Genomic DNA, 22,802 nt, shown 5'->3' on the forward strand with positions numbered 1-22,802 from the left:
AATGTCGGATTGTACATGTATGTATGTACATACATATGTACATATATACATACATATATCAGTGCAGACTTTGCGAAAAAGGGCCGTTTAGAATTAAATGTGTCGCCAGCATAAGAAAAAGCGTAGAATAAAAAAATACAACACACAGAATTTCAGAGTTAAATTTATTTCATATTTTAAAAAATCAGATTTAGTTAAAGTTTATATATGAAATTATTGTGTAGTGGAATTAAGCGGCAAATTTGTAGGCAAATATGCACTGCACTGCTCAATTTGGACAACATAGATAGCTGACAACATATACAGCTTCTAGACATCACATTGTACTCACACAGACTGTATTTCGAAAAAATTTCCTTTCAAACATAGTGTTTTTTTACGTAAATATTTTTTGTTGCTCAGAAGCTATGAATTTAGCAAGCTGAAATGTGCGAGTGCACCACTGTGCAGCGTTCCCAAGTGGCTGCCCACTTGGCAGGCGCAATGCGTCCGGCAAAAGCGCCGATCGCCCCCTGAATTTTGAATGAAATTTGATGCGATTTTTGATATTGGATTGGGTCGGAGGGCCAAGTTCCAAACAAACTTTGTTGGGGCCTGCTGCATTCATGTGATACTCGGATGTGGAGCAGCGCCTCCCACAAAAAATTCACACAAATAAATTATTTTGAAACATTTGCTTAGTCCGCTAATACCGTTACCTGCTACTATTTGGCAATCTTCTAGAAGTGACCTTATTTGGGGGCGTGGCCACGGCCACGGAGAACACTGGCGACTGCTGTTGCTCCACGCCTTCAGAATTCCCAAGAATTCCAGATATGCAAATGAAGGAACCAGAATGAGCATGAGCTCATTTCTTAAGCTTTTTTACCGAATTTATTCTCCTTCCGAGTCTCCTGGCGACTTCGCTAGCTTCGATGTCGATGATGCGAACAGCGACGCTTGCGCATAGACGCAGACAGTGGCAATGGTGATGTGATGTGATGTCGACGCGGTGATGAAGAACAGCCCCGGCCTGAATTAGACGACGCCAGCGAGCATGACAAGGTCGACACTTAAAGGTGTCGCCAATTACCTCCCCAACCTCCACCCTTTCGTTCCCTTTCGGTGTAAACCCGTACGAATTAACGGTTGAGCAGCAAGCATCTGCTCGGCATCGACTAACGAAGTCGAAGACGAAGCCAAAGCCAAATGCATGTGTGGCCAGTGTGTCCGTTAAATTTGAATTTCTCATCGCTTAGTGGGGCTAACAAAGCGGAAAAGAAAGATTCTCGGATTCGGGTGCGTTTCTAATTCGAGTGGAGTGCTCTACTAACTCCCACCTTGCAACGAAGAGTTCTACCTTTAATTGCGCGCACACTCGCACACAGCCATAATCACGCAAAGCAGAGTCTACTTCTGTTGGTACCCTGCATTTTCCAGGTACATTCAATATGAGCTCATATCATGCGAGTTTAAAAGACAACGAAGCAAAAGAGCAGCTCGAAAGAACAATTTATTTGTATCGCCTTGATAATAGGGACACTTATAGAAACTAAATAATATATTTATCTTAAAAGTGAAGCTGTAAGTAAAGTGGATGCTTTCGGTCTGTGTGTGGGCATGGCTTTCTTTCCCCCTTCCAGACTGGACATGACCAGATCGACTAATCTGTGATTGCCATGAAACAATATAACAAGAGCATTCGAGCTTCGCTTATCTTTCAGTTTCGATCCTCTTGTTACAACTTCGTTTGAAACGTTTTTCGAGAGTCATTGCCAGCTATTAGGCGGAAAGAAGACGCGGAGGACGGACTCCCAAGCAGCAATAGGGCTCTCGAGTGGGCGCAGCATGGGCAATGCTAATGATGATAATGATGATGACGATCTGCGGAGCTAAACTCCAGTGCCAGCCCCAGCCCCAGACCCCCCCGATGTCCCACCTGAGTTCGAATCTAAATGCCATACAACAAAAGCTTTGTGAGCGCCGCTGCTCTGCCTGTGTCTCTGTCTCTGCGCAGCCAGCGCTGCTGCCGCTTGCTTTGCTTTCTGCTCTTTCGATGAATTTCAAACACAACTAAATCAGAATTTTTATTCGGTTTCAATTGTTTAGCGAGTGCGGATCGGCGGCGAGTTCCAGTCGCAGCGAAAGCAGACCAAACGAATCGAGACGAAAATCAGAATTGAAAGCGGGTTGCAAAAATTCATTCCAAATCCAATGCAAAGCTAAGCAAATCCAAAGCTAGTGAGTGTAAACTGCGCTGTGTTGCGTGGGTGGGCGGGAGAGAGAGACAGAGAGAGATTTCTTGTCATTAGCCAAAAGAAATTCGCAGTGTCAAAGCGCAACGGAAGCTTTCGATTAAAACATACCGTTACATTCGCCATACCCGTGTTTCTCATTGAAGAAGCTGCCCCAAATCCAGGGTCCACAGAAGAAAGTGGCTAAACAATTTTACATATACACTAGTATATTTTATTGCGAGTATACTCGAGTGTTCGGTGCAACCGGCAGCCACAAGCCTTTGGACCGCTTCACTCAGTCTCTAATTAATCATCAAGATTCCTTCTCAAGCCATCAAAGTCGGCAAATAAAAATACAAAAATTAATTTGTTTTTTGGGGTTTTTGGCCAACTCGGGTCGGATTGGTTCGGTTGTTGTGATGATGACAAATGCTGGATTTACGCATTGATGAGCACTTTGTCATTCGAGTTTTTAATTATTGGGCAATTCTTCGTTTCTAAACATTGGTCGAAAGGTCACAGGCACCCGGTGCCTCTGGTGAAATCTGGCGTCACCATCGTCAAGGAAGCTCCGAGCCGATCCGATCCGAGCCGAAGCGCTTCGTTGACCAGGTTATTGACTCTGGCTATCTCTTTCCCACTCTCAGTTACATGCAGCCCAATACTCATTTGGGTAATTATGTAGATTTGGTCTCTTCCGCAACTGTAGAATCTTCAGACTTTTCTGCTGAGCTGAGCCCATAAATAAGCGAAAGAGACGATCCCACAACCGATCTTGTGGATCTTTTATAATGATCTGCATATTTTGGCAACATAATTAACGGTGAAAGAATGTGAAAAGTAGCGAAACGTAACGCGAAAGCCAGAAACACTCCAACACGAAAAGAAATAAAAATAATAAAAGTCCACACTAACACGCGTCTGTGACTACTACTCGTATAAAGAAAGGCCAGAGAGAAAGAGGAGAAATAATCGTAGCGAAGAAGGTTTCTACGCGCCTCGCGTGGCTGCCTGTCTTTCAGTTCGCCATCTCCGGTCCGTCCAAACAGTGCGGTGCAGACAATCCTCTGCCTCTAACCAGAATTTGTAAAGTAAACCCTCTAATAATGTAAAGTGAACCCAAACACGATTGTGAAACAAGAGACAAGTGAATCTGTCCATACTGTCAATACGGATATCCACGGTTCCACAAGTTACAACTATTTTGAGGCCCCATGATTCGGATTATGGATGAACAGCTCAGTGGGCGATTACTTCGGATGCTCTGGACGCTCTACGTTCTCCTCGGCATCTGGCAATCCACAGCGGCACTAACTGTCGATAATCAGTTGGTTTCCGCACGCAATGGTAAGTGCGATGACGCGTCGGAGGGGGTGGAGTGGATAAAAAAATAAATATATTATGTGTAAATGTAGTAGCCAGAAGGAAGATTGTCAGACTCCATTAAGTTCAATTGATACCCATACATAGCAAAGTTGAGATATCATACTGCCTAACCTAGCTGCAATCGGTTTCACTGCATGGGTGACCATCTCCCTTTCTCTCAGTAAGATTCGTACTGCCTCGCGACCTCGACATGAAATATTATTCATCGATATCAGGGAAAAGGAAAAACGGGAAATAATTTTTAATCCGTCCCTCCAAAAACCATACAAACTCGTAGGTTGACAACCAAACCATGGGGCATGGAGCATGTCAAAACCACAGAAGCCACAATAAGTGTTTTGTTTGTGTGTTTGACCTTTTTGAATTATTCATGACACTCGCATACTGACAGCCACTTATTTGGAGAAGAAAGGAGCTTCTATGCGTCGCAGATGGGCTAATGTTAATGGCAGTCAGCTGCGTCCCCGCGGCACGCAAAGTTAATACAATTCCAATTTGAATAAAGAACAAAGCCGTCGGAATGGCGAACAATCGGAAAGCGACAATTGCAGAGTCAATAAAACTAACCTACCATAAAGTGGATGAAGTGGAGCACCGCCACTGGACACCCGCTACACTGAGTGGTGGCCTTGAAAGTGCAAGTGGAACTTGCTCATCTATCTGGTGACGCAATGCGAGCTCCACTGCTGCCGTGGGCTAGAGGGGGTGGGGGCTTTCATTTTCCTGCTCCCATTTCCATTTCGAACGCGATGTCCATTACCCAACTGCAGGTCGCAAGTAGCAACCTTTGAGTACTGCAATTGTTGGATGATTGTGTTTTTATTTGAATTGGAATCGTTGGCAGACTGTTTCGAGCGGATCGCACTGGAGGCTATGCTGCCATTTGAGAAGACCTTCCGCACCGAAGACACCAACTCGCTGAAGATGTGCAAGGAGAAGTGCCTGCAGGCGGGCGAGAGGTGCCAGGCCATCTCATTCGGGTGAGTTCAAGCTGTCACACGGCCATTACCCAATACCAGCCTCTTGGTCTCCGTCTTGGTTGCGGCCCTCTCAATTCGTTTCTGTTTTGTTTGCAGTGTGCATCGACGCGGAAACGGCACATGTCAGTTGTCGTCGGAGCAGTACGGCTCGGGCAGCGGTGGGCGGCCGGGAGGCGTGATTTTCGATCCCGACTTTGATTTATATACTCGCAAGACGAACTGCTTCGACTTGAGCGACAATTCGATTGCCCCCGGACCGGGTCCCAGCCCTATCAGCCATGGACCGACCCCAGCGAATTTGCCCAATCGTCCGCTGGACGTGGGTAACACTCCAGTGCTGGTCGTGAACCCCACTCCGCACACGGATGAGCCGCCGCTGCGGCTGCCCACGATCTCTACGCCGTCGGTGGGTCCGGGACCCTCACCCTCAATGCCGCCGCCCCCTGGTCTCGGCGATCGTTTGTACTTCTCGCACGACTTGTATCCCCTGTACAAATACCCCGCCCTCTACGAGAACAACTATCCGGCTCCCAACGAGGACGTCTACATCCCGGGCGGCTACGCGGCCAACGCCCCCGAGGTGGAAGACCACTATCATCGACCCCACTATGGCCCACCATCCCTGGACGAGGAGGCAGTGCGTCCGACACCCCACGGTCCCCCGCGTCCCATATTCGGGCTGGGATACGGAAACGGCTACAGCTATGGCAGCCCGGAGCGGTACACACCGCCCACCATGCGACCTCCCATCCCGAGCGCATCCTCGGATGAGCGCCCCCACTATGGAGCTAGGCCGCCGCTTCCTGACTATCCGTCTCCTCCACCAAGGCCGGACTACACCAATCGACCCGATCCGCCGTTGCAGTCCCCACACGACGGCGACGATTACGTGCGACGCAATGGAAGCGCAATGCGGCCAGGAGACGGGTATGGAGGATACAGTGTGGACGATGACAAGACCATTGCCACCTACTTCAATCCTGATGACTACATTCAGGGGAACGGGAACCACAGTAAGTGTTAAATGATGATAATCCAATCTGAATGATCTCTGGACTGTAATGGAGTCTCCATGGCACACTTTCAGAGCGGCCTATGGGCGACAGAGATAGAGACCGGGATCGCGATCACGATCGCCTTGGTTATCCCATGGAAGAGCTAAAGGGTAAGTGAATCGATGTCCCTTCAGGTCTCTTTGAGCCAGATTTCCCTTCTACCCGTACTAATTTTCGGATTCGCACTGTCCCAGAAACTAATACCGTACCCGCCCGTCCGTACGCTTCCAACTAACCATGTAACAGACAGTGACGCGGGTCACTTGACAATTACAACATCTGCTACTAGTTGAATGTAAAACTAACATGGCGCACAGCTAAAACTCATTTGGTTTTGGGGTCCACTCCACACAGGTGACAGACAGACAGACAGACAGACAGCCGAGCAGCCACTCAATGACCCACATTCTTGTGCCTTTTATTCGGCCAACAAAAATAAACCCATTAGCCTGGCATAATGCACAGTCTCTCGTCTCTCGCCAGCTCTGGTCACATCGCGTCCGGTGGGTGGGCGGTTCGATATTTTACAAATTCGCATTCTACTATGAAGCAAAAGCTTAACAATGTTTGGAATACTCTTACTAGGTCACCAAGTAGGGTGAATGGGAAGGTACATACATATATTCATTTGGGAGTTTTTGATACAGAGACAAGGAAATCAGATCAGATCAAACCAAAAAGAAATTCAACTTTAGGAGCCTAAGGATGTATCTTCATGGGCATCTCCTTCCATGTTTGCTTTTATGCTTTGTTAAAATCATAATTACCTCTGCAAGGGTATAACAATGGAGGGACTCGCTGTAATTCGCTGTAATCGCAACTCCCTAGATAAAGTGATCTCATTTCTTAGAGAAGGCATTCAGCTGTCAAGTGCAGAGGATTTATGATAGCTCTAAAAATTTCATCAAAGAACAATTCTGTGTAAGCTTTTGGCTCAGCTTTACTTCGAGTTCCCCGAGTGTGACGAAGTGGGGACATGAACTCTACCGTAGCAGCGGGTGGCGGTGACATAACCATAACCGTATGCCAAGTGCCAAGCGAATCCAAGTTCAAATGGCAAACTTGATGACGTTAACGTAGTTAATTGTTGATTCGGCTCTGAGGTGGCGTGTTCTGTTCGTTTGCTGGTTAGGTAGTTCACTATTTAGCGTGGGACAGATCGTAATTCACACTTGAAGATTGGAGCACAGCTCAATTTGGTTTTGCTCGGAGGCGGAAGCTCCGAGGAATCTTCATTCCTACACGTCAGTGTCGTTTTTTTCGGCTATGCATGGAGTTGTGCAAGAGCAGTACAGCCAAAGAGAATTGCACTATGCATGCACTTGAATTGCGATGCAATTCCCTCCGCTGGCATTCATTGTATGCAAATCCAACCACAAAGCCAATGCACAAAAACACAGAGTCTCCCCCACACTCGTGGTGCATACCAGTAGCCAGTAGTGACATTGATTCAAAAACGGAAATGCGCTCAAGCTCTCTTGTACCTGTAGCTTCTACATACATACTTACTTATGTACATATATACATACATATGTATATGTGTATGCATAGCATCTAAAATGATTGATGGTCAAGGAACCATACATGGTGTAGCTTAGGTTTGGAAATCCTTTTAGGCAACAAAAGACCCAAGCAGCAAACTTGTATATATTGCAGGGCCATTAACTAAACTCATCGAAATACTGACATGGGATCCCCTGACTCTTACTATTCATAGTACGAGTATCTAAGCAATAGACTCGGGCATAGCCATTAACCAAGTAACAGTTAAGGTAGTTTACTGAAAGCATAATGATAATAAAATAATATAATAGGTGTAAGTACGAGTACGTATATTATGGTATCCTTGACTGGGGTGCGGGTCGTCGGGTCCAAATGGAAACGCTTGGCTGCATCGTGGATCTCGTCTCATCCATCGCATCGGCTGGCAGATCTGCCTGGGGCAAATCACATTCATGCGATATGTACCCTCGTATTTTCATCTGAACCATCGCTCGAGATAAGCAATCTTCTTCCAAAAAAACTCTCATTAAACTAGACTCAAGGCTTCAGACGATACTCCCCCACAATGGGCCCCGCGGAGAGGGGTAAAGAATCCCCATGGCAGTGCGAAACTTTAACTGAGAGCGATCAAGAGAGCGCGAGCAAGAGAGTTTAGCCGAGCGAAAAGCTTAGCTCGGCACTCGTATAAAACCGCAAGCTTGACCACAGCCGCTGTTCATTCGCTATTAGAATCACCGTCGCCGCGTGTCGTTCTGGCCCCCGAAATTGTCCCAAATCATCCAAAATCGTTCTCGCGTATCTGCCGTGTCCTGCATGCTCTAGCATGCTAGAGGTCATGCCACCGTGTTCCCGCTCTCGTTCATTGTTCTAACCATTTGACATTGCACAGAAATTAATTGGCCCAGAACGCCAGTTACTAATTACGTAATCGGAAATCAGTGAGCGACGCAGAAGTGAGCCAAATTATAAATTCCATTCAATTGGAGGCTTCAGTGGAGTCTGTCTTCCTTAAAATGAGGTCACCGTCACCCAGCAGGAATCGAGTGCCACCGACTCCGGGTCTGAAGCTGAGTCTGAATCTGAATCTAAGCTTGATTCTGTCTTTGTGTCTGCTGCATGTCCACGACAGCGGAGCCAAATTTGTGAGTCCTACCAGGCACAGCGACCTGAGCAGTACAATTATCATTGTGGAGGACGCCAAAGGTAAGGCCGGGAGGTGGAGGTTAGCCACTTGCCCCACTCGGTCATTCCACTTGAGATATCATTTTTGGGGGAGTCGTGGTGCGTATTAAAGTAATTTGCATAATTTTCATCGTTGGCCTGGGTTCTTTTTCGTGGAGATGTACAAAGTGTCTGGGCTGTTGTCTTGGTTGGCAATTTTCCCGAAGATAATCTCTGGCGAAGGCTGATGATGTACGTGGGTGTTGTGTCCGCCATGGCACCGAACATGACTCGAACATAATTTGCTGAAGCGGCAGCGGATGTGGCGGTGCCGGTGACGCCAAAAAGAAAAACACGGCCCGAAACAGAAACATGAAGCAAGCAACCCACTCCACTCCCATCAACGATCTTGGGTTCTGTCCGCGCTTCACTGACTTTCCGCGTTAAACAGTTTTTCTTACTCGCAATTGCGTAAAGAGCCTCAGCCACCAGCCACCTCCATCTTCACATCCAACTCGAACTTTATCTCCATTGCAGCCTGCTTCCGTCGAGTCTTGGCTGGGAAGCGGATCGCGCCCCACTGGGTGCGTCGCTCCATCTCCTGCGAGCGGGTAGAGGAATGCATGCGGGAGTGCGGCCATGAGAGGAGATTTATGTGCGAGGGCTTCAACTACAGGCTGGACCCCTCCGGGCATGGCCAGGGCGACTGCGAGCTTATCGAGATGCCCTTGTCGCAGATGGATCTCTACTCCAGCGCCAATCGGCGGGATTCGAATCTGCTGCGGCATCCGGACTACGATTACTACGAAAGGGATCGCAATGCGCCGTCCAGTTGTCGGCGCAATGCCTGCCAGGACTGCTCAAAAGGTCCCTTGAGCAGCAAACCAATTTATTTGAAGCCCAGCACTGGACCAGGACCCAGCAGTAGTGGCAGCGAATATGGAGATCGCGATCGCGACAGGGATAGGGATCACTTTCGGCCTCCATCACCAAGTAGCACAGCTGTTGACCATTATCGAGGGCCGTCTCAGTCACAGGACCGTCCGCCGGGCAGCTCCTATGAACATCGACCATTCTCCTCCGAGTACCATGGTTCGCACTCCGCTTCTTCGTCGTCGTCATCGTCATCGTCCTCCTCCTCCTCCTATGAGTTCTCCTCCCATGGGCCAGGCTCCGGCTCCGGCTCTGGCTACTTTGGCCACACACCACCCAGCAGCTACGGAAGCGATCACTCCTATGTAGATCGTCATGATCCCCCTCGCTATAGTCCAGCGCGACCAGATCGCTGGGAAACGTTACCGAGCAGTTCTGGATATGATGGTTCTGCGTACAGGCCTCCAAGACCCGAAACAGATCGAATCGACAAATACCGACCGCCCTATCGGCCGGGCCCGGACTTCTCTCCATATCGACCGCACGAACCAAGCCGTCCTGTCCATAATTATCTCGATCGCGATGGATCCGGTGCAGGTCATGGACCAGGTCCTGGTCCTGGCCCCTACAAGAAGCCCAATAAGTTTATTCCGTATCTGATCGGGGGCGAGGAGAACTGGGGGAACTATGGCGGGAGCTACGGGGGCAGCAACAACAAGCACACCTCCTACTGGGGTCTGAGTGAGTCGCAACGGCGCAAGGACCATGACTTCAACTACTTCCAGCTGGGTGCCGGTGCACCGCATCGCGAGACCAACTCCGTGCTGGGTTATCCGGGCTCCAGCTACGAGGAGGAATATCCAAAGCGGCGCAACGATTACAGACAACAGTGGACGCGACGCCCCGGACCGGATGGTAAGTCAAAGTGAAAGTGAACGTGAAAGCCTTCGCATGACTGACAAGTGCATCAAATCAACATTGTTCCTATCCATACATCAGAATGTTCGGCAAAGACCAGCGAGGGCTTCCGACTGCACAAAACGGCCATAAGGCACGCCTACAATGTGCCCACACTGACAGAGTGCGAGCGGCTGTGCTCGGACCAGCGGCCGAGCTTCAGCTGCCACACGTTCAGCTACCGGTACAACCAGGCGGGCAGGGACAATTGCATGCTCTGCGACAGGCCAGTCAATATGCTGGACTACTACGTGGACATTGAGCCGGATCGGGACTATGACATATACTCCATGTCGGACGATATGGATGTGTGCAGACAGCCGCCCCGTCGCCACGACATCGCCGCTCCCAACACCAAAACGGCCCTCTCTGATCCTCGAAACGCGCGTAAGTTTGCGATTTATCCAATAATTAAACGGTTTTTAGTTTACTTTTAAATCACTTTTAATAATCTTTTCAATATGCTAATTGCCGCTCGCAACAATGACTGATGATGATGATCTGGTGATCTTTGCAGAGTGTTTCTTCCGGGCCATCGACGCCACGCGCTTCTTCAAGTCCATTGTTCGCGACTCCCTCACCGTGAGATCCGTGGGGGAGTGCGAAATGGAATGCATTCGTTCCACCAAATTCACCTGTCGCGCCTTTGCGTACCGATATGGCCAGCAGCGACATGCAGGCATCATTGACAATTGCCAACTGAGTGACTGGCCCGTGCGGGACATGGACAAGGACCGCCACCTCATCCTGGACGCGGCCTTCGACATCTTCGAGCGCGCCAGCTATGGGCATGGATGCGAGATCCAGCCCATCGTGGACGAGAAGCACAAGAAGTGTGAGTAGTAGAGTCAATGTCAAAGATCCACCTTGTAACGACTCCTCTACCATCGCAGTGTGTTATCTGGGCTATGGCTCCCCCGCCAGACTCCTCCCACCGGCCATCAAGAAGGTGATATCAGTGCCCTCGGAGATGGCCTGCAAGAAGGAGTGCATACGATTCAGAGAGACTTCTCCATTCAAATGCTTTTCCTTCAGTTACGGGTAAGTGGAGTGGAGGACAAATGCAGATCGGTATCCGGTAAAACATCCTTCAACCCTGCCAGCTCCCACGATAGCTCCCACAACTGCGAACTCTCTGACCTCGATCAGACGGAGCTCAAGCTCGATGTCCACTATACGCACACCAAGGAGCGGGACTTCTGGCTCTTTGCTTGGAACCCCTTCGACTGGACCTGCCGTGACAAGGTGAACACGATTGGGGGATCGCGAGTGAACAACGATCGACGCATGGATATCTTCCGGGAACCTGGTAAACTAAAGCTATTAACCTGTTGCACCTCCACCACTGTGTAAATAACCTGAGCGGACTCCAGATCCAGCTACTGTTCCCAGGGACATAACTATAACACCAACCTAAATCTAGCAATGTATTTCAATGTATTTGTAATATTAATTTGTAAATTAGCTTGTAGCGGAGAATGCTTTGTGTGTAACGATTACTAGCATGTACAGTTGTTGCCTGACAAAACCATAACACCACCAAATCAACACAACCCAATCCATTAACCAACAAACAAAGACGAATCCAAGTTCCACCCAACTCTTCCCCGAATACTAACCAACAGTTTGCATGCCAATTGCCAATTCCCACATTCCCATGTCCGTGTCCATGTCGATGGCTATTCTAAATTCACTTCTCATTCGCAAAAGGCGACGTGGCCTGGCGCCATTACACTGTCTCTGGCAAACCCTGCCGCCGCAGCAGTCCCTGCGAGAAGAATCTGATCACAGGATTTTACTCATGCGAGACGGACGGCTCGGAGGTTGGCTCCTGGGACTACTGCTGCAAGGCGGACCATCCGTGTGGCTACAGCAAGGGCTTCGATTACCCCTGGTAAGTAGTTAGCGTCCCGTCTCGCTCGCTCTCCCACTTTTGGGCTTCTCGCTTAATTAATTCTATACCTTCCAGGTGCTTTGTGGGCGACGAGTCTGATCAGTGGCGAAAGTGCAGCGATCGCTATTATCCCGGCAAGAACGGTACACAGCCGACGCACTCCCACCTGGGTCTGGCCCGTCCCAAGGAGCAGCAGAAGCAGAAGCATCAGCCACATTCACACCCTCACCCGCAGCCAGCGACTGCGGCAAGCAGCGAATACAGCCAGCATCCGCCTCGTCCTGGCGGGTTGCAGAGTCTTAGCGATTTTGCCGCCGCCCGCCTCTGGCCCGTCACATATCTTTACAGCGAGGGCCCGCCAAATGCCACGGAGTTTAGTAACTTTGTCGACTGCAATAAGGAGTCGTGCTAGGTGTAGAAATTCTTGAAGCAGGTCGTACTCGTATTCCATTCTCCCATTCGATGTACCAGACTCAGACTTAAGTGATACGTGTACCCAACCAAAGGTACTCGAGACGCGCGTTGGAGAACGAGACAAAGGAAACTTCTCACGGAGTGTCATTGTGATCATCAATGAGATTGGATACCATTGTCGTCATATTCAAGCAAATCCAATTAACTTATTAATTTAATTTCCCCTGAATCTAACTCTAATGACAGCTTGCGTGCAGGCGACGTTTCTTTGTACTTATACATACTATGAACATAAGTTGAGCATGAACGCGTATTAATAAAAATTAGCTTTATGGAAACACTCAATCTCAATCCCATCCATCCCACACATCACTCTCAAAGCTCCAATATGCAAAAATGTTACTTTTCAAGCAGCAATTAACATGACAAAAGTTAGTTAAAAGAGGTTTCTTTTCTGTTGGGACTAATTAGAACGGAACGAGGAACTAGTAATTAGTAGAATCTCCGTGGCAATTTGAACGTACTCTGAAGATCTTTTCTCAAAATGTCCTGGTTCACAGTGCTTAAACTCCTTATGTGTCTGCATTTGAATATGTTACGTATTTTCAGTGAAAATCGGGTATTTCTGGCAAAACAAAATTTTATGCTATATTATGGTAAGTATAGTATTTATAACGTAAACGAGAAGGAACGTTTGAGTAGTTTCTGTGGACGCGACTCTAAATTTGTTTGTTTGTTTGTTTATTTTGATTTTCCTAGTGCTACAAGGTTGTACCTTATGATTAGTGCACTAGTCACAAAAATTCCGATACGATTAATTATTAAATGAAGTTGGATTAGAATATTTCTTATAGCTAATTTTGCTTAATTTTATACACATTTTTAATTCTAAATTTAAATTTAAATATCTCCTAAGCATAATAGATTCTTAATTTTATTTTGAGGTATGTTATTCTTTTTCTTTTAATTTAGAGTTTTCAGATGTATAGTCAAATTTGTCCTGAATTTTAATGCGTCTACAGTTGTTTTTAAGCTATTTGGTAATTGGTTCCATAGGCGAACAGTGTAAATGAAAAAGTGTCTTTCAGAGCTAGCTAGTCTGTGCTTAAGACATACTATATTATTTGTTCTTCGTGATGCAGTAAACCTTAGTATGTCTGATAGATATGGTGGTTCTTTCTTGGTTATAATTTTATGTAAAAATATTAATGCTCGCGAGTCAATCCATTTCGTTAAACCCATACCAAGAATTCTGACTGCATGAGTGGTTATATGCTCCCTCTTTCTTATATTAAACACATATCTTGCTATACTATTGAATACGACGTTCAGTTTTTGCTTACAACTACTATCACAGTTTGCAAATAGCTCTACGCCATAAAAAAGTGTTGGTATCAATAGTGTTTTAGCAACTAAGAGACGAATATTTTCTGGAAGGTAACGTTGTGTCATGTTTAAAGTTCTCAGCAAACCATAGGTTCTACCTACGACCTTTATAATGTGATCATTCCATGTAAGCATGCTATTAAAAACCACTCCCAAATTATTTGCTGTTGTTGTGTATGTAATGGTGTTGTGATTTATTTTTTTTTTGCGTAGGTTAGTAAGTTCGATTTCCTTCTTTGAGATTACTAGGCATTTAGATTTAGTTGGGTTTAATCCTAGACCGTTATTGTTTGCCCAACTGCTTATGTTTGTTAGTTCCCTGTTGGTTATTATTGCACACTCATTTATGTTATTTACGGGACGGCATACATACATTTGGACGTCATCAGCATATAAATGGACTTCACACTCAGACAATACATTGGGAAGGTCATTTACATAAACAGTAAACAATAATGGTCCGAGGATAGATCCTTGCGGAACTCCTCTCGTAGGGGACAGAGATGACGAGTTCCCAAATTTCGTGACTACAGATTGTGATCGATTTGTCAAGTATGAATGAATTAGTTCGGTTGCACTGCTGTCCAGTTCATATAGTCTTTGTAGTTTTGTACACATAACCTCGTGATTGACGGTATCGAATGCTTTGCTATAGTCTAATAATGTCAAGAATGCCACCTGTCCTTCATCAATTTGTTTACGGATGTCTTCAGTGACTTTAAGGATTGCAGAGATACAGCTCCTGTTTTTCCTAAACCCCGATTGTTTTTCATTAAGCAGTTTATTACTTGCCATATAGTTACTAAGTTGGGTTGAGAGCAATCGTTCAAGAGCTTTTGAAAGAAAAGGCAAAATGGCAATCGGTCTAAAGTCATTATTTGACTTCGGTATCGGGACTATTTTGGCTGCTTTCCAGGCCTTAGGAAATGACGAGCTCATTATTGCACTATTAAAGACATGTGTTATATATAGTATTATCTTTGGTAGCAGTGGTTTAAGAAATTTGGGATTTATATCATCTGGTCCTGTTGCACTAGTTTTATTTTTTTAGAATCGACTCTACAACATCACATTGGGACACACATTCAAAGCTAAATCTATTATCAAAATAAATATCACAGTCAAGCTATACGCTATTTAGTACAGTAGGTACGGTAGATTGCACAAATTTTCTGTTCAAATCATCAAGGTCTATATCCACCTGTGGTGATTTCGGCATCTGTTTGCCGATACCGAGTGATTTTAGTTCCTGCCATTTTTGGCTAGTTGACATGATTTCATGAAATTCGATCGTGTAATAGTTAGTTTTAGATTTCTTAATGCTATTCTGCACTTTGTGTCTCGCTTCCTTAAACATAGCGTAGTGATGGCTTGTCTTGTATCGTTTCCATCGCTCATACGAAACATTTCGAGCATTTATTAGCAACTTTATATTGTCAGAAAACCAGGGCTTTAAAGACGGCCTAATAGTGCGTGATTTAGTTGGTACAAATTTGTTATAAAGGTACAGTATGTTATTCTGAAGTAATGAAACTTGTTCGTCCACTGAGGTTGTAGCAAGGATTCTATTCCAGTCCAGTTGGTCACATTCAGCACTTAACGAAACATAGTCAATATTTTTAAAGTCCCTGTAATATATTGTTTCGGCAGAGTTTTCGAAGTAAACATTATAGGTCAGAAATATTAAGTCATGTCTAGAGAATACTGGCACAGAAATTTGGTCATATAATAAAATACTTTGGTGATCACTAACAAAAAATACGTCAAGCAGGGTGTCAGTACTGTGTGAGAAATGAGTTGGGTAGTCAGAGTTTGCAGCATGCAGGCCTATCGCTTCCAAATTATTTTTTAGCTGGTGCTCTTTCAGCATGTTGCTATTTAGGTCACCGGTGATTACTACATTGTCATACCTTAATGATATTGTGTCCAGTATTGAGATGGCTTCCGAAAAGTCTGTTGTGCGATTTGGTCTGTAAATGCAGCCAATAAGTAACCTGGACGCTTGTCTGGCTCCCTTTATTTCGAGAGAGATATACTCTATTTGACTCTCATTGGTGTGCTTACTTATTACATTAGATGTCAGGCATGTCCCTCACGGTCCGAACGAAAAACATTGTATCCGTTACACGTAATCATAACATCACAGATATTAGATGTAAACCACGTTTCAGAAACACAGATGACATCAACATTTGAGTTAGTAAAAAGGTACCTGAATTCATCCATCTTTTTGGTTAGACTTTGAGCATTAATATGACAAATATTAATTCCTGAGTGTTGCTTGCTAAGAATACGGATTAGTGCATGGCTGCTCGCCTCTGAAGTCATATTACTCTGTATTTTGCAGTTAATTTATCCATACTTAACTGACGCACAGACAAATTCAAAGAGATATTCGACTTACACCTTAAAAACGTACATAAAAACTTAAAGTTGCAAAGGAGAAAGAAATGCTGTAAACTCTTAAGACTAACATTGAGTAGCTTTGTGAGCTTATGATTTATGTAATATTTTAAAATACATCTGACATGTATATTCTGAAATGACATATCTCCGCGCGAAGATATGTCGTTAGGGTCTGCGCGGAGATATGTCGCCAGGAGATCACAAGCTGCATTCATTAGCTTTTAAGAATTTCAAAGTACTTCGAATCAATAAAAAATACGCTTTAAAAATATAAACAATATTTTATCAAAAATTCTAGAGCCCCAAGTCTATTAGAAAAACTCTTTTTTGTTATAGATAAACAATTTAAAATTTTGTTTCAAAGATAATTGTGTTTTTATACCCGTACTCAAAAAAGAGTTAAGATGTATATTAGATTTGTGGTAAAAGTGGATGTGTGCAACGCAGAGAAGGAAACGTTTCCGACCCCATAAAGTATATATATTCTTGATCAGCATCAATAGCCGAGTCGATATAGCCATGTCTGTCTGTCCGTCCGTCTGTCTGTCTGTCCGTCTGTCTGTCGGTCTGTCTGTCTGTCCGTCTTGTTGAGCGCCTAGATCTCAGAGACTATAAGAGCTAGGGCAACCAAATTTGGTTTCCAGACTCATGTGATATCACACTGCTACAAGTGTATTTCAAAATTTCGCCCCGCCCCCTTCCGCCCCCACAAAAGACGAAAATCTGTGGCAGGCACAATTTTAAAGATACGATACGTTAAAGATACGCAGTATCGTAGAGAACGATTATATCTACCAGATTGCCGAATCTGAATTAGATCGGATCATAATTATAGCTAGAATGAAGAAATTAATTTTCTGTTGGTTCTTCCGCCCCCTCCTGCCAGAGACCCCCTAGCGGAGGAGATGTAGAATCTAAATCAAGACTTTATAACAAATTTCGAGAAGTTGGTTCTTCCTCTTCTCTTCCTCGCTATGTAATAGCTCGGTCAAATTTCTCCGTTCTTAACGCTCAATGCTATAAAAATTACTTATCTCGATGCAGGATACAGTTTTCACAGCACCCTAAACAGTTTTACAGCTTCGTAAATAGTAAGCGTAGAACGTCCACACATCCATCCTCGCTATCATTTCTCAATATGTAAGCGAACAATGATCATTGCCGATCTTTTTGCCAAATTTTTCCAAACAACCTATTCTCATCAAAGCTACTCTGGTCAGCCGTATCCATACAGTTTGCCAAGGTCGAATGGCATATTCAGCCCCTTGTTAAATGAAAGCTCACTGCTTCATGATCTTCATGATCTTCTTTGATTCCTCTTAATTATTCCGCTCCATAATAAAGGTAGCAAGTCTGATGCAAATAATTATAGAGGTATATTTAAGTTATCCGCTATTCCTAAAATGTTTGAAAATGTCATTTACACTGATTTCAGTAAGGAATGGTTTCGATTCTGTAAACCATTCCCTTCTAGCACAAAAACTTGACCTTTTAGTGTTTCCGCCTAATCTTTTGAGATGGATTTCTAGTTCCCTCGTTCTAGGTCTCAATGAGTCCTCTTCTTCCTCTATTCACACTCTTTATTAATGATCTGCCTTCAGTATTAACAAACTCTCGAGTACTCATGTATGCGAATGATGTTAAACTCTGTGTCCAGTGTAAGGACATTTCATTTCACTCTCGCTTGCAATCTGATCTCAATAACTTTCAGTCATGGTGTTGTGCAAATATGTTACACCGAAATGCCTCGAATTGCAAGGTAATGACATTTCATCGCTCCAGCCCCTTTTTGGCTCCTTATAGACTCTCTTGAGAGAATTACCTTGGTTGATGATCTTGGTGTTAAGCTAGACCCAAAGTTAAAGTTTTTGAACACATTGGCGTGCTTGGGTTTATAAAGAGGTCGTCAAAGGAATTTGACGACCCCTATATAACGAAGACTCTCTATATCTCGCCTGATCGTCTGATTTTAGAGTACGGCTCTTGTGTATGGTGCCCCCAGTACAAAGTACACCAGGACCGTATAGAATCAGTCCAAAAAAACTTTTTGCTCTGCCATCTTACCCTCGTAGATTGCTTTTAATAAACCTTCCAACCTTAGTCGTAGAAAAATGCTTGGGGTGATCAAGGGTGACGTAGATAGCCCTGACTTGTTGAGCCGCATAATCTTTACGATTCCTATTAGATCTACTAGAATCTTTATTCCTTTGTTCCTTCCGCTTTGTATATCAAATTATTCCTAGCACGAACCATTTAGGGTCCAATGCTCGGACTTTAATTCCCTATACCATATAATATTCACCACTAATTCCCTTCCTCTTCTTAAATCACTAATACTAACATACCTTTCCCGTAATTAGTACAATTTCTTAGCTATCCTTGCATGTTTAGCACTTTGAGTTGTGTTTAGCTCTAATTTTCCTCGAACTTTAGTCTAAAACCTATCTTTCCTGCATGCTCGCGATCGGTTCGGTAACACGCGTCGCGCGTCATGCGGCTGCGCCCCTCGGTCGGTTGGGCGGGAGGAGGGGCTGCGTTTCTGCCTGGGTTCCGCGCGTAACAGGCTTCGGCTTGGTGTCGCAAGGGCGACTTGATGGTGCAGTCATTGCATATCAACGTCCAGACTAATATAATAATATTAAATGATTCTTTTTTTAAAGTTGAAAAGGCATCTGAACACTTGAGGCTGAATTAATGGGTTTGTATCCAAGTCTATATAGGTTGATTTTAGACACAGTTTATGTATATATATGTACATACATATATATACACTTTAGTTGTGGTTTTAGTTCTTTTTCTGGGCTCATCATATACCATTTAGAATTTGTTAGATTACACTACTCGACAAAATCGAACTAAAATTCCCATTGGGAATTGGGATCGCGATCAGGTACCAAATGTACAACTCTTTTTCGTTTGCTTTGTTCCCAATTGGCAGTTAAGTAGTGTTATTAACACTTTCGATAAAAAAAGAATTATAGAAATTGTGATGCATAACACTTTATTTATTTTTAGTAACATAAATGAATTTAACAAAAAAGAATTTTTGAATAAGTCAAAAAAATATAACATTGTGCCGGCCCGCTTCCAAAAACATTTTTTAGATATCTGAAGTTGCTATCGTGCTGCTGTAGGTGTAGGTTTGGTTTGAATTTTCTCCCCTTCGGCGGTATCCATCATTTTCGTTGGTGCCCGTATTACCATTATAATTACCCCGCCAGTTACCAGGACCCATTTCATATCCATTTACCATTGGTCCTCCCATATTATTTGGTCCACCCATTCCATTCATTCCGGTTCCTCCACCTATTTGATTACCACCCATTCCGTTACTGTTTGGTCCTCCCATTCTATTTGGTCCACCCATTCCATTCATTCTGTTTCCTCCACCCATTTGATTACCACCCATTCCGTTACCGTTTGGTCCTCCCATTCTATTTGGTCCACCCATTCCATTCATTATGTTTCCTCCACCGATTTGATTACTACCCATTCCGTTACCGTTTGGTCCTCCTATTCTATTTGGTCCACCCATTCCATTCATTCCGTTTCCTCCACCCATTTGACTCCCACCCATTCCGTTACCATTTGGTCCTCCCATTCTATTTGGTCCACCCATTCCTCCGGGTCTCACTCCGTTGTGTCCCATTCCATTTCCATTCACTCCGTTTCCTCCACCCATTTGATTACCGCCCATTTCGTTACCATTTGGTCCTCCCATTCTATTTGGTCCACCCATCCCATTCATTCCGTTTCCTCCACCCATTTGATTACCACCCATTCCGTTACCGTTTGGGCCTCCCATTCTATTTGGTCCACCCATTCCTCCGGGTCTCATTTCGTTGTTGCCCATTCCATTTCCATTCATTCCGTTTCCTCCACCAATTTGATTACCACCCATTCCGTTACCGTTTTGTCCCCGGGAACCCATTCCATTCATTCCATTTCCATTGCCTCTTCCCATTCCACTACCACCCATACCATACCCAACACCCTCTTGTTCGGCTTCACGTTTCCTACGTTCCAGTGGTACACCTAAAAATCAAGATATAGAACAAATTCATAATTTTCCAAAAGACACATTAACGCATAAAATCGAATATTTGTACCAACGATAGATAAAAATTGGTTTATTTGATTCAGTTGGGCAAGTCGAGTAATTTTTATCCATATGAATTGTAATCATTATAATTGTTGTTTCCAGTATTTGTATAATTATTGTAGTTGTTGTTGTTATAATTGCTGTAGTCATAGTAGGGTCGAGGTGTGGTGTAAGTGTTATAGGGATTATAGGTTGGATATGCGCCGGTAGCCCCATAATATTGGTTCCCATTGATTCCCACGCCAGGTGACGTCCCCATGCCCATTGGCAGAATGAGTAAAGGTTCAACGATTATGTTAGTACCACCCGTCCCCATCGGACCGACACCATTTTGCGGAATCATTGGCATCATGGGCATTGGTCCTGCTACGGGCCGACTTGCTATGTTGATTGGTTGCATATACTGAGACTGTGCAATGGGAGGGTAATATACTCGGCCGGACCCTGGAACATTCATGGGGACTGGACCAGGAACAGGCATAGGCATTGGCATTAGTCCGGGTATTGGCATTGGCATAGGCCTAGGCAATGGAATTTGCCGAGCTGAACGGTTGTGAAATGTATGCGATGACTCTGACTCTGATTTGAATTCGGTTTCGGGATCTGTTTTTAATTCCATGTATTCCAAAAAGGCTGGTGAAATGAGGAACAAAAGAAGAGATTGAGACGTCAGAGAAAAATGTTTGGAAGTAAACAAAACACGCAGTTATTGTTATTGTCCTAAGTAGAACTGCCCGAAAATGGTAGATTTATATTATAATAGTAAGAATTGTAGCTTGGCACGGACGGATTATAGAAATATGAAGACAATCCTCCTACATTACGCCTTTCATAATTCATATACGATGGATAAGAAAGACCCATCGAGAAATAGAGTTGAGGCTGACGTTGAGGCTGTTGTATAAGCCGGGGTTGTGGTTGAATCGCTGACTGTGGAAGGGCATGACGCGGTTGTTGGACATGAATGGGATACGGTGGTGGTAGTCCGGGAAGTGGTGGAGGTGGAGCAGCTGGCAACCACTGAGGCGTACGCCGAAGTCGGTGCAAAGCTGGTGAGAAGAAGAATTGAAATATGGACCCAGTTTAGACAGCAAGCGAGAGGTAAAACAAATAATTGTTGGCCGATGAGACGGGATTGGTGGATCGGACAAGGGGGTATCCATACTGAGCAAAGGGACTCTGAGGTCGTCTGGGATAGCAATTGTAATAGCAAGGTGGGGTGGGTGACACTAATTGGGGAATATTTGCAGTTCTGGTCTGGGGATAGGGCATTCTAACGTTTCTAGGGACGGAAGCAGGCACGTTAGATGGGAGCGGATAGTTACAGTTATACGGATAGTAGGGACTAACAGTGCAGGGCGAATACTGTCCCAGGCCACTTTTTGGGAGCAGGGACTGCTGAGGACCATCTTGCACAATGACCAGAACGTTGGCCTGTCGTTGTCGGGCAAGAGTGAAGGAAGAATCTACGTTCTCGTAATCGTTGAGCAGCTCAAAGTCATTTTCCCTGTCCGGCCGGATTTTCGATCGGTTTGGTTGGGGGAGGGTGGTGGTCTTGATCGTGCTGGAGTTGGCTATGGTCTGTGCGGTTTCGATCGTTAAATCGTTTGTCTTCTGATCTGAAACGGGCCAGTGCCTGAATGTGACCGAGGGATGAAGATGGAAACTAATTTTGTACGAACCTGCACTCATTTCTTTCTGCTCTGTCTTCTCACACACTGGATATGTTCCGCATTGATCGCCCTCAAGCTCATCTGGAGCATTGCACGGAACTCTAGAGATTGTGCATCTTTCTCCCGGAGCACATGCAATTTCCCGACAATCGCGTCCAAATTCTATTTGATTAAGGGGAACATTTGAACTATTTTACTGACTATCCATCTCAGAACTTACTCCTGTACGCATGGAGTTCGGCAGCCATGATCAGGATGGTGACGAGCACGCAACAGCTAACGATCCCCCTCATTTTTTAAATTGTTTTAAACTGACAGCACACAGATGGGATTTCACTCTAACTTATCCATCCTAAGTACGATAGACTTTATACCATTTCGAATTCCATGGTTCAAAAGCTTTCATAATTACATCTCTTAAATTAATGCACCAAATGAATATAGATACATATGTATGCAAGCTCACAAGCTAGGGAATTTTCATTAAATTTCGTTGATTAATTAAACTAACTTGTTTGATAGTCATGGACTATTTGCAAACCATATTTGAAGGGAGATCAAATTTTATTAATTTACTGGTCCATTTTGTACATTCATCGCCATTAGGGGCCTTGAACTTTGTCTTTATTATCATTATTATTCAAATAAGGTTTAGTAGTTTAAAATAAAGGGAAAACACGAAGCATCCATATTCGTAGCGGGAAACGGAATGGGAGATGACGGAAATGGAATATTGGGTATTTTATACCCTCAAATTATTGAAATAAAAATATATATTGAACATGTTATTTGACTC

At 44.6% G+C, this 22,802-nt stretch overlaps 2 protein-coding genes across 5 annotated transcripts; one reads left to right on the top strand and one right to left on the bottom strand.

The window, feature by feature from the left end:
- The first annotated feature begins 2,096 nt into the window (after positions 1–2,096).
- On the top strand, positions 2,097–12,771 carry LOC111071436. 4 transcript variants are annotated; one of them, XM_022362767.2, is made up of 12 exons: positions 2,097–2,220; positions 2,902–3,563; positions 4,447–4,582; positions 4,679–5,595; positions 5,670–5,747; positions 8,839–10,089; positions 10,174–10,518; positions 10,649–10,966; positions 11,025–11,172; positions 11,235–11,440; positions 11,842–12,025; positions 12,101–12,771. In XM_022362767.2, exons 2-12 carry the CDS (start codon positions 3,431–3,433, stop codon positions 12,435–12,437), a joined length of 4,053 nt encoding a protein of 1,350 aa, XP_022218459.2. In that variant the 5' UTR covers positions 2,097–2,220; positions 2,902–3,430; the 3' UTR covers positions 12,438–12,771. The 4 variants fall into 4 exon arrangements, with proteins under 4 accessions (XP_022218459.2, XP_022218461.2, XP_022218460.2 ...); XM_022362769.2 differs by having other exon boundaries at positions 4,679–5,574; XM_022362768.2 differs by having other exon boundaries at positions 2,926–3,563.
- An 8,571-nt stretch (positions 12,772–21,342) lies between these two features.
- On the bottom strand, positions 21,343–22,333 carry LOC111071397. Its single transcript, XM_041594280.1, has 3 exons — positions 22,227–22,333; positions 22,044–22,168; positions 21,343–21,956 (listed from the first exon to the last, which is right to left on the bottom strand). Exons 1-3 carry the CDS (start codon positions 22,297–22,299, stop codon positions 21,417–21,419), a joined length of 738 nt encoding a protein of 245 aa, XP_041450214.1. The 5' UTR covers positions 22,300–22,333; the 3' UTR covers positions 21,343–21,416.
- Between the last annotated feature and the right edge of the window lie 469 nt (positions 22,334–22,802).

The sequence above is a fragment of the Drosophila obscura genome, unplaced genomic scaffold (assembly GCF_018151105.1).
Source record: "Drosophila obscura isolate BZ-5 IFL unplaced genomic scaffold, ASM1815110v1 contig_25, whole genome shotgun sequence".
NCBI classification, from domain to species: Eukaryota; Metazoa; Arthropoda; class Insecta; order Diptera; family Drosophilidae; genus Drosophila; species Drosophila obscura.

Coding starts and splice junctions, on each gene's coding strand:
- LOC111071436 (XM_022362767.2), top strand. CDS start 3,431: ATGATTCGGATTATGGATGAACAGCTCAGTGGGCGATTACTTCGGATG. Junction 5,596..5,669: donor TCAGGGGAACGGGAACCACA/GTAAGTGTTAAA, acceptor GCACACTTTCAG/AGCGGCCTATGGGCGACAGA. Junction 11,173..11,234: donor TGCTTTTCCTTCAGTTACGG/GTAAGTGGAGTG, acceptor CAACCCTGCCAG/CTCCCACGATAGCTCCCACA.
- LOC111071397 (XM_041594280.1), bottom strand. CDS start 22,299: ATGAGGGGGATCGTTAGCTGTTGCGTGCTCGTCACCATCCTGATCATG. Junction 22,169..22,226: donor CGAACTCCATGCGTACAGGA/GTAAGTTCTGAG, acceptor TTAATCAAATAG/AATTTGGACGCGATTGTCGG. Junction 21,957..22,043: donor GAACATATCCAGTGTGTGAG/AAGACAGAGCAG, acceptor CACTGGCCCGTT/TCAGATCAGAAGACAAACGA.